We start from the raw sequence: 12,238 nt of genomic DNA, 5'->3' as shown, positions 1-12,238 counted from the left end.
ATCTCTAGGGGAAAGTGGCATTGTTCCTGGTCTGTCTCTCAGGCATTGCAGAATGCTTGGCACAAGACTGAGATCTGCTGTCTCCGACTGCAAACTGGAAAACACTCAGTGAGATCTTTGCAGGATGTTCCTAACTAGCAGAGGATTCATGACTTTGTTGCGGGTGAAGATGCAATAGGCCTTCCTTATGAATTACACAGGCTCTGCTTTGCCCATTAAAAATGTTTTAGAGGGTGTGAACATGCTGTTGCAAGGCTTAGAGGGGCATGGAAATATTCCAGCTGAGAACATAGCGTCATGGACTTGGACTGCTTTGGAAACACGCAATTATATATTTTAAAGAAGACCTCACTCTAAAACAGGCTCCAACTCAGACTCTCTAGAGTTTCTTGAAGAGCTTACCCAAAGCCAAACTGCTCAAACAAAAACTGCCTGATTTGCCAGCCACACACCTATATTTAAATAGCCTTTAATTACATAAGAGGGGATAATTTACTGACAGCTGTCTTAAACAATCACAGTAAGACAATTACAATTACCTGATTTGTAGTGGAGTTTATGAAACCCAATCTGTATTAATAGATTTGAATTGGTGACCGATTAAAGACAAATAGGTCCTACTTCTAACAAACAATTCACATCGTAACAATTAACACACATCAACAATGAACAATGATCATTATCACAACTGTCATGTCAAAATCCAAGGTTAATTCCTGCTGCCTTGGAGGGGATTTTCATTTTCATCATTTAACTTGAATTCGAAAATTCAAGAGGATAATTTGAGACCCTGAATATCTTCATAGCTCATTTATGTGAACAGACTACATACATAACATAAACCATCTACTCATTCTGCATACTGCAGACAATGTTGCTGACAGGCATCAAATATCTCAGTAGGAGAATTATGTGATCAGGAAGGTTCCTTCGATGTGTGTTTTTTCTTTCATGTACATACACAGATCCAGCATTATACAAATCAGATGACACTGAGACATGCTTGCTGCACAGGATGTGGGTGGATCCCAACATTGTTCCTGTCAGCTTGTTAGGAGCAACAGGAAATATCCCAGTCGTAGTCCTATTTGGGAACCCCTCACATTGTGGCCGTCTGCTACAGCGGATTAGCCATTGGAATGCCCCAGCCAACCTATCATAGCATACCCTGTGCTATTCTGAGAACATAAGAAAAGATGGTATTTGTGGTATACATGCTCATTCCACAGAGCATGTTTATGCATGTATACACAAATGACAGGCTGTCATATACCCACTACAAAGATACTATTGTAAACCTTTTAACAACAATAAGACAGCTACTGCAGTCTGGCCACTGGAGAACCTATTACTGGATTGAGATGACATTTGTCCTTAAGTTACACATAAATACAAGTAATACTTCTGAAAAATGATCTATTTGCACTGAGCTTGCCAAACGGTGTTTATGAAGAAAAAATAGTATGATTTGCATCTATAACGGTGATTTAAATTCAAGGATAACTTATTTTAATCCAGGGTGGAGTGCTGCTACTCTTTTAAACTTTGTTTTATGACTGTAATGCTGTTGAAGGAGAAGAGAGTTTTTTCATGTCCACTCAACCACAAATATCTTTTGGATCTTTGGGATATTTACCCACTGTGTAAGTAGATTGATTGAACATTTTAGTCTAAATGTCACGGCTCAAAAAAAGACAAATTATGCTCATTTCGCTGAAGTTAAGAAGGAATTGTTCCCAAATTGTCACAAGATGACTCAGCCGAACATGGACTGAGAAAAAAGTATCAAAGCGAAAGTTTGAAAGAAAGATGGCTCCTCGCTGCTACCTCTGTGATCTCCTGGAATTCAAATCCTTTAAATAGCTACCAAAGTAACATCTGCCGTATAAAGAAGAAAGGACAAAGCACAGTGCTATCCTGACCCTCCTGTGCCCCCACTGGATATAACCCTATTGAGTCAGCACAGCTGGACAACCCCTCTACGAGAGACTTCCTTTGGTTCAACATGGTCATTGTACAGGCGTGTTGGCAGGGCCTGTTTTCCATGAGGAGGATTTAGAAGATGAACACTTCCACATTCTAGAATGTTGGTTGATGAAACCTGGAAACAGATGAACTCAGGTGCTTTCTGGCTTTTGCCTTGGTCTTCCTAGACTGTCCAGTGCTACATCTTGATAAGAGCAATAGCTTTTGAGAACTTTGCATGGTAGATTTCTCTACACTGTTGACATGTGATCTGTCTGTTTTTACCATTAATATACAATTTAATTGGATAAGATACTTTCTACCAAAAACCTTGTTTGCAGTTATATATCTCTTTTTTTGAAAGACTGAGTATTTCTTCATTCTTTCAGTATTTCTTAAGAAACAAAGTTAAATTGTTTTACAGCTTGACTGGAAGCATAAAATTGATACAAATCACAACACTTGGGACTTCAAGTAAAGGTATTCCATATTCAACTGCCAAACACTGTATTGACAGATATTACTATTACAATTTTGAATACAATTTTATTTTTATTTTTATTAAATTTTATATTTTATTAGAAAAAGTGTGGCAATAAGCCCTATTAAGCAAATGTCTCATGAACAACTGGAAATGTAACTGCGTTTATCATTTTATACTGTAAATCTATAGATTGTAACCATTACAGATGCATGTCAACTGCTTAGATGTACATATATACAAAATATATTTCATGATAGCTGGAAAATTCCACTCACATCATCTTGGAAAGAGGTTAGCGGTTAGTTCAGGCCAGCGACTCTTCACTAAAACCCATGTGCACGCTGGCTGAGACCCGAGTGACATCTGTCTATAATTCAGTATCATTCGCACGGCCATACCTGGGGTCAGATTACAGCTTATTCCAAAACACAGCACTCACAGGTCTCATGGTAATGGGCAAACTAATCCCACATGTTCGAAGAGAAAGCTCCAACATGTCGTAATATGCCTCATAATTATTCCTGCAATTCAGATCAAACAACATGAATCATTTTACTGAATAATTTGCCGTAACTGTAATCCCTGCAGTATGTCCATTGCGCTCGATTTTGTAATGCTACTGAAATTTCTTAGAAAATAGACATTGATTCTGTGGGCCCTTCTGTCAAAATCTGAGCTGTCTCCATTCTGGAGTGAGCTGCAGTGCATATAAATACATTGAGTAAATTTAATTTGCAGTCAATGCCTGTGCTGTATCATTGCCCATGCACATTGAAACTATTGAGTCTATGAAAACTGGTATGTATTCAACATGTACAGCAGTTATGTATGACATTCCCAGTCTATCGAAAACACAGCTGACCCACAGAGATCCTCTAAACCAGCAGTGATGATGTATGTGTGCGTGCGTGTGTGTGTCTGTGTGTGTGTGTGTGTGTGTGTGTGTGTGTGTTTGGGGCTGCTGGAGCCCACATGTGCTTTTCATCCCCAAACGCACGTCCTGTTCTGCCACGGGCACATCTGTGGGCTTTGCAGCAGTACAGCGCAGCGTCTCGAACACGGCCGCCTGTGTCATCCTGCATTACAGTCTGGTAGCACTGTGCTCTGCCACCCCACAGCAGGGGCGATGTTCGGTAGGAAATTGCAGGGCCCCATTGTCACTGCGGAACCACAAACTTTCTGTTTGCTTTCGCAACGCTTAAATCAATATCGCAACCGATGTCTCATCCTAAATGAGTGGGAACATTTATTTTCATTTAAACATATGGGTCATTTCCTATTGGTCTTTCTCTTCCATTTTTGCCTCTTTCCATATCAATACCACATCATATTCATCATGTGAATTTGTGGATGAAAATGTGACTGAAATATTCTGTGGAAGGTACTCCAGAGAAATGAAAGGAAAGCTAATCCTAACGGATGCAATACTTTGCACCGCAGTCTGTGCTAAACTGGTAGACCTCCCTGTCACGATCCCCCATCTTTTTGGAGCCTGGTTTTACTTAAAGTCGAATGTCAAGTTACCACTGCAGCAACAACAGAACGGCCATAAACACGTAATCCATGCAGAACAGGATGTCAGACACATTAAATCTCCTGCAGCTTCTTGTCCGATTTTACTATGTCATTGTGGTTAAAGTGTTTCAGTGATCCGCAGTGATTAATAAATGTCAGTTGTTATTGGTAGACATTACTTTTGTCAGTGGTGCTATTTTTCACAGATCGGTACTGTACCGTTGAGCAAAACCGTATGATTAGCTGGGGAACCCACAAATCTTCAAACTGTTTGCATTTAACCCTGTTTTTTGGAATCAGGACCACATTAAGGAGGAAATTTTTAAATGTACACAAATGTTACTTGCTAGTAGGAATGTAGAGGACTGAGAGGGGGTGTGTGTTGTGCGCGTGTGCATGTGTGTTTAAGTATGCTGAATCACATCCTGAAGGAATATTGACATACTTGCTTTAATAAATATAGGCCCACGGCTTCATTGGAGCTTTCCCCTTTTGCACACCATAAATATTTCCCATTGGAAAGATGTTGAAAATCCTGCTGCAATACACAAAATATGGGTGTAATTTCCTGTTGCTGTGTTTTTGTTAATTTAGTGTTCTCTCACTTGTCTTCTTTTTTTGCCTTTCAAAGATACTGATGCTGATAAATGTGGTATGTGACTGCTATTTTTTTTTTTCTTTTCCAAACTTGAATTCCGTCTTGGTTCATTAGATGTTTTTCCTTTAATTTACCAATGTCGCGTTTTGATTTCTCTATGCCTCCAGAGGAGGAACCTGAAGGTACTGCTCGCTGGACCACCCCCAGTTACCTGTTGGATTTGCGGTGGTTGTCTTGCTGGATGGAGATGTGGTCACCCAAAGAATTAGGATGCTGATATATCTTCACCGACGTATAACTACCATGTTTTATAATAAAAAAGTAAAAAAAAATGAATGAATTAAAAAAAACTGCCATGTTTAGTGTGGCTGTTAGCCCGAGACGAACGGCTCCCTCTTGATATTTTTATTGCTGCTGTTTAAATACTGTAGCGTAGTAGCTTAGTGGATGGCAAGCTAAGATGGTACCACTCTGAAAATTAAAAATTCAGCTAAAGTAGCTTTTGTATCTGGTGCAAAACAGCAGCGTTGTCACTACAGAGCAATCTATGCATGACATCGCAATCCTATAGATCAGAGGCGACATGCTATTTCCACTTGTTGTGCCAATTAAGCATTCACCTGCATGAGCATGAGTGAGCATGTGAACATCAAATACAACAGGTCATATCAACCCCTAGATCCTGAATAAGAATACAGACTCCTTTAGTGGAAGGAAAAGTTCTGGTCTTTAGCATAGTGAACTAATAGTCTCCTTTACTGTACCGTAGAGATGGTAACGGCCGAGGCTAAAAACCCACGGCAGACCTACCCCTATTAAATACACATGAGAAAGGAAACAGGATCAATCAGTTCCATTCTTGTGAGGTTGCCCTCTGGTGTTGAAGCTTTGCTTGTCTTCATTTGACCTGTGTTTCTTATATGTATAGGTACGTGCAAACCCTCTCTAGTTTCTGTACTGAGGGACACAACTGATTTGCCTCTGAATTTGGGCCACTAACACTTCTTCTCTGGCTGTCCTTTTCTCCTCTTTAATGCTGCAAATCTTAAGATGTAGACTACGGAGCCATAAGTGGAATCCACATAGGTAAGATGCATGCTGCATCGTCTCCTCTCACCCCCTTTTTCCCCTCTTCCTCGCTGTGCCTAAATGTATTGGTAGCACCGGTGTGGCAGACACTGATCCTCTGACACAGTTCCCATGTTTCATGAACAGAGCACTAGAAGTACCCCTCCTCCCTGCCTGTCTCCCAATTCTGTCCCTCTCTGTAGTCCTGCTCTTTGTCATCACAAATGCCCCGTGTTCAGTTTCCATTTAGCCCCATGATATTAGATACAACAGATCTATAGACAGATACGACACACATATGCTTGTTGCATTGCAGATAACATCAGGATAAAGAGTTGTTTTTTACAGTTCATGTTCATTACAGTTTTTACAGATCGTGCATGCTTGTGAGACGGAGGAACTCTCACCCATTTTACACCGTGAACCTTAAATCTGGGGTAAAAATTCTTTAATAAAACATCAAGGCAACAACAGAAAAAAAGCAAAGGACTTACGAGTAAGAAGGTTTCCTGGATTCAAGAGAAAATAACACCCAACATTAAACAAGAAAGAGCACAGCCAGCAATGATGAAAAGAACTAAAACCTGTTAGTAAAAGCAAGCTAACATTCATATGACATACTGAAAAAAATATGTATCCATCTGTGTGTATACATCCTTATAGTGTGGCATTGTAGTCTTTCTATTCCCTATTGTTTTTTCATCATGGACATTAAGTTATATAATGATTTATGGCAGAAGCAATGGAAAAGGCATTAACAGAATTATTATCCCCATTTACAGCACTCCAAACTCAAATAGAATTTTCCTGTAGGTTATGTTTTTGCTTTCAGATGACATGCTCTGCCGTGGTTAGGATCAGTGGCAAATTTCGTGCTGCAGTTGAAACGAATATGCCATTCAAAACTGTCTTATATAATACAACCAGGTTTTGCCATTTATCCTTTGTCCCTCTAGTACAGTTTACCCTTAACCTTCATATGTGAGTTTGATTCTAATGTTATCAGACTACTGTTCATAATTTGTTATAATATGCTATTAAATTAAGTTTCATCTGATTATTCTGCATTCACGGTACACCCCCTTTACTGATTCCTTTAAAAATTGCTTTGTACACTTTGATTTTATTTCCAGCTGTTTTTATTTTGACAGGTCATTTTGACATAATTTTTTTTCCTCTGCGTAATTTGTGTAAAATGTGAAGCTCATTAATACGTGATTTGTTTCAAATCTGTTTTCCGCATTCGTTTGAATTGCATCCACATTGTGTTCTGGGCCCTGTTGAGAAATGCTTTGGCTCATTAGTGACAAAGAGTCCTGCATTTCACTGGGGGAAACAGGTTTTATGCTCATTTCGTCATTATGAATCTAACAGCTATGATTTTCATGCTGTAATGGAAGCCCTGTCTGTGCCCTTGATAGCTGATAGTCTCAGAGGTTACCCTGATTGCTGAAATAGCACACTGTACCAGCATACCACATGGGCCGGACACTGGTCTGTTGCAGGCGTATTAGCCCACTCCATCACTTAAATGGAGCACCAAGTAGAAGCACGTTGGCCTACATTTGCAAAGACTGTGGTGCTGCCTGCCTCAGCTGAGGCCAGAGCTTACAGATTCTAGAGTCAGGTTGTGTACTTTGTCGGTTCAGTCTGTGAGCTGTATGAGGTGAAAGCAATGCTTTATCTTCTGTTCTTCTGACTTGCTGTATTTTTCATGCTCCTTCAAAGGTAACTGTTCCTGAGAAATTCATGACTTTGTTCCCAGTTCTGCTTCCATGCAACAAGGCTTTCCTCATTGCGTTTGCTTCATTCCTGTTGCGTTTCCCAGCAAACGAACTGACATGAGCCCGTTGGAGAGACTTCGATGTTTCTCTTTGATTTCTGATGTCCTTTCCATCCTCCACTGGACCAGCTGTATTTCATAAGATGTATGCCATGCTGTGGTCATGCGGCGGTTTGGTTTTGGGACGTCATAAGCACATCCAGAACACTGGAGTTTCCGATTTCGCAGGGGATTTGGTACGGTATAAGTTTCCATCAAATGTGTCTTAATTATTTCTGCCATCATCAGCGGGGGTTTGTTATTCCATAGGGTTAAGCATTAACCACTGGGCCTTTTTCTTCCCAGCCTAACTGTCCTTGTGCTTTCCTCGCTCACTCAGTGTGCTAACCCTGAACTGAACCTGCTGTCTTTCTCTCAGGGCACAGTGTGCCGTATTTTCCAGTCCAGCTAATGCTGTTAGCAAATTCATCACTGTTGGACCACGGAACTTCTGTAAAACAACAAACAAATTACAAGCCTCCAAAACACACGGAGAGCTGTTCTAACTGGTGATGTAATTTCATTTCGAAATCTGAAACGGTTATTGTATGAAAACTGGTACGGCTTTCCGGAATATGTTTTGTCTGCTCTCTGAAAAGGACTGATTTTATTTTTGTATTTCATTTTCCTTGCAGGGCGGTTACACACAAAATATATGCATTAGCCCATTACATGTTCAGTCCTTCTAATGTGTTGCTCCAGAAGACCCTTCTATACAGTGAAGTTCTTTAACCTGTTCTGTCTACGCGGAGAAACTCAACAGGTTTAAGACTCTTTCTGCACAGAGGCAAAAGCTCAAACTATAGAATGAAATGTAATTGAAAAGGCTTGATCTCAGATGGATCACTTCTTTCTGCTTGAAAGAGGGGGGGAGGGGGGGAAACATGATTTCCCCAATTTTCGTAAAATTATTCATGAGTTATGGCTGGGATTGAGGGATTGGGTCAGGGATGGAAATTTGGCAACTTGGATGAGGACGGAGTGTGGCGGCCCTGTAAGATTTTTTTCTTTTCTTTTCTTTTTTTTTTGCATGCCGTTATCGAAATCCAAGGATAAATCCCTGCAGCGACGTCCTTTCAAAACAACCCGACAAACAGCCAAAAAAAACCTGGAAAAGGTATCAACTCCTGAATCCAATCGACGCTGTGATGGAAAAACAGAGAAGCATTCCAAATATGATTAAAAAAATCCCTCTGCTTCCAAACAAGATTATCTAATCTGCAAAAAGTTCGGTAAATAGAAGCCAGAAAATAACACCAGGTTTGAATGGCAAATCATTTCCATCCTTAAATGGATCCTTTTAATCACAATTTCAGGCAGCCGCAGTATATGTGCTGTAGATGTAGTGTAGTAGAACAGTATTCTGTGTGCTTCATTAAGCGGATTGATTTTCCAGACTGGATGAGGGTTTGGATTTACTTGATTTATATGATACTTTGAAAACGGATGATTTATTCGTCATTTGATTGGACTTATCTCCTTCAATCAGTTTCGCATCGCCATCTGAAAGTGGAGTATATCATTTAAAGTGGGTCATTACTTTGTGGTTATGTAACTTAATGTCATTGCTCTCTTGCATGAAAGCCAGGCAGTATTTCACTGGGTGGGATTCCATTACGATCGATGCACAGGATTGCACTCAAAACTGGGCAGATTAAGCGCTGGATGCAGTACGTTGATGATGATGAAGGCAGGTGAGGTGACCGGGGAAACACTCCAGTGGATGTACGTTGCGCACCTTGGCATCAGAGGCCGGTCAGGTAGACCATGGCGCTGTAGACTGACATGCGCTTTAGCACAGCGGACAACCGCAGAGGGCTCCTCAGCGAATTGAGCGGCATTTGGAGCCGGCATTCCGTAGAGCTTGGGGGAACAAGACGAAAGGGAAAAGCAAATATTGTACGGGGAAGCTAGACTTCTCAGCCAAAGGGCTTGTGCAGCGCTCCATTCCAGCCTGAAATGCTTCGGTAGTGTGCCCGCTTTCCGTGCGCGGGACAGTGAAAACGGATAGCGGCGTACTCATCCCCAGACAGCCCCTAATGAATTTAAGGCAAGTCAGTTTAATGCCCATCTGAGAGATGACTGTTCAACAAATTGCTTTTCTTTTCGAACAAACACACGGTTTACTTGCTCCCCAGGTGGTGGGAACCTGAATCAGTCATTAAAATGCACAGCGATGGACTCGTGAACGCACCCCCGCCGATATGCAGGGGCCCGCTGGAGTAGGCCATTTTTAAGCAATAGCCATTCCTCCATACAGGTGCTTTTCTAAAAAACTGTTTCACTCATCGCTATGGTACGTTGCATCTTAGATCACCAATGCTTTCTCCACAGATTTGCATTTTCTCAGGTCAGCCAACCAGACAAACATTACTATTAAAGCCACTATCAAAAGAATATGCGTGACTCAAGGGTGTTAGCAACAGTTTAGCTACTGGAGGTTCTATACTCTTTTATAGCTGGTTAGTTTTAATTACTGGTAGTTGATGTTCAGTTTTTTCATCCTTTTTTCACTACGCTTGACAGTAGAAAATTTGTCATTTTTTTAAAAGGAAGTAATGCTCATACCAGATTTCTGTAATGTCTGTCGCACCCATTTAACGACTGCTGCAGACAGTGAGGAAAAAGATGCTCTTAACATGCCATTTCGTTCATACTGTAGGAAGCAGATTCAAAAACAATCACTCGAGCGTAGGATGAGAAAAAAGGAACATTTGTGCCCACGTTATTGTAGACGGCTAACTAACGGCTTCCACGATAAACCATATATACACTGAATGTAACGCCGACCGCCAGCTGACGCCGTCAAAGAATTTTCACTCCCAGACCGTCCTCCCCTTCAGCCAGACTGTCAGCAGGGCGGACGCCGTACCTGTCAGCGCATTGCTCGAGGGAAGGACGTGCGTGCAGAAACTCAGACACATGAAAATAAACGCCTTCTCCAGAGGCCCTGTTGCTTCCTGTTTCATCACCATGCCATCATCCCCGCCGGCTGACCCGTCCCTCAGCCATCTACAAAATCGGATACTTTTTCCTCTGAGGGTCTCGGCTTTCGTTAGAATACAGGGAAAGGTGCCACGACCTTGCGGGACGTCCATGGTGTCTTTTAGGTTATCGTCTTGCTTTATGGGCATTTTGTCGCTGTGTCTCTCAGAGCTCTTCTGACTGGACAGAGGGAAGTTTGTATTCACAGTGTGGTTAGGCCCCCAGGGAGCTGGCTCTGCTCACATTTTAAATTTCCTGCGTGGATGCGAGACATTGTCCTGCTGGAAGACGGACACGCGGAAATACCGGCGGCTTGCAGCCGGCTGCGAACTGCATGCTGTTCCTTTAGTGTTTGCATCTGTGCTCTCCAGAGGCAAACAGCTGCGGACCACATCATGCAGCCACCTCTCCTGGTACAGTACACCGACTGTACTGTGGGAGGGAAGGTCACTGAAGTGCCTGAGGGACTGTTCTCAAATAAAAAGTCTGAGGATTTGAGCCCTCTGAAAAGACGACCTCTAAATAAAAAGGCGCTCTGGAGACTCGCGACTTCCAAGTTCTGCATTCCCTCTGTCCCCTGTTGTCCCTCTTTTAATTGTCTGACTACTGTACCTGAGTCATAGCATCGCTGTAGCCTGTCGGTTCTGTGCAGGGACTCAAATCCCAGCCCAACCCCAATCCCACAGCAGAGCTCCCAGCCAGAGACGTGGTGAGCTTGCTGAGGTAAAGATCCAGATCCCCAGTAGCTATTCAGCTGTTCTGCACCGACTCCAGGAATTGCTCTTTAAGTCTGTTGTTCCAGCGACAACGATGTTTCACTCAAGATAAATGTCCTTCCTCTCACGGGGTCACTCTAGCATGACTGACCTGAGGTGGCAGACGAATGAGCAGGAACTGGCTTCTCACCCAACACATGGAAAATCACATGGCCCTCAGTGGAAAATCTCTCTTGATGTTAGCGGAACCATACCCATACCAGGCTACGTACATGTGTTGATGTGCCTGGGCTGTTTGACTTCTGGCATGTTCGCTTTGTAAACAGCATGGATCTGCCACTTCCTCTATAATTTGACCCACTCGCAAGAATAAAAGTCCCTCTCCAAGTGACCATCTCCATTCTCTCAGCGTAGTGGAAAATTCCAAAAAGGATTAGATCAAATTTATTTATTTTACTTTCTACCTCATGCTGTGTCCGACTTACTACAGCATCTTACAGCATCATATTTAGGAGTTGTGTAAAAGCCCAAGTGAATTGCGGCAGTTACGCAATGTTAGGTGTCTTTAGTTCAGCTACCATCCGTTGTAGACTGAAGTGCAGCTCAAGCCATGAATCATTTTCTCCTTTTGATACGGCTGTTCATCAGTGCAACCAGACTCACACTGAAATCACACTTAAACAGGACTCTGTAGTGGCATTTCTTCCACAGATAGTGCATAAACCAATGGAGTGATGACAGGAATCATGAAGTGGCCAAAAAACAGCCAAATATTCAGCAAACAGCCAAATGACATCCCCCCTTGCATAAAATTCAGATTTCACAGCGCAGTAATGCTGTTTATTGGAATAAAACAACTGGCAGCAAATTCACATAGCAGCGAATTATATGGCCAAGATTCATTGCTATACAACCCCTCTCACAACCAGACAACATACCAGGCACCAGACAAGATGACAAGACACATGGACTACATCAATGGCAAGGGTGGAAAATTGGCATGTGCATGACATCAACAGAAGTTTGAAGGAATGTGCACAAATAGTTTTAGCACATCATTAAAGTGCATGGTAGCCTGTTCCGTA

At 42.0% G+C, this 12,238-nt stretch overlaps 1 protein-coding gene across 1 annotated transcript in view; it reads left to right on the top strand.

Annotated features, from left to right (window-relative positions):
• The window catches only part of LOC118771535 (MAGUK p55 subfamily member 7-like), a 55,771-nt gene that overhangs the window by 30,331 nt on the left and 13,202 nt on the right, over positions 1-12,238 (top strand). The window contains exon 12 of the mRNA XM_036519542.1: positions 5,613-5,648. Coding sequence (XP_036375435.1) covers positions 5,613-5,648 — 36 coding nt within the window. The remainder of the gene's footprint in view (positions 1-5,612; positions 5,649-12,238) is intronic.

This window comes from Megalops cyprinoides, chromosome 24 (assembly GCF_013368585.1).
Source record: "Megalops cyprinoides isolate fMegCyp1 chromosome 24, fMegCyp1.pri, whole genome shotgun sequence".
Classification (NCBI taxonomy): domain Eukaryota; kingdom Metazoa; phylum Chordata; class Actinopteri; order Elopiformes; family Megalopidae; genus Megalops; species Megalops cyprinoides.
Note: the sequence above shows the minus strand (reverse complement) of the source record. Positions and strands in the feature narration are given on the sequence as shown.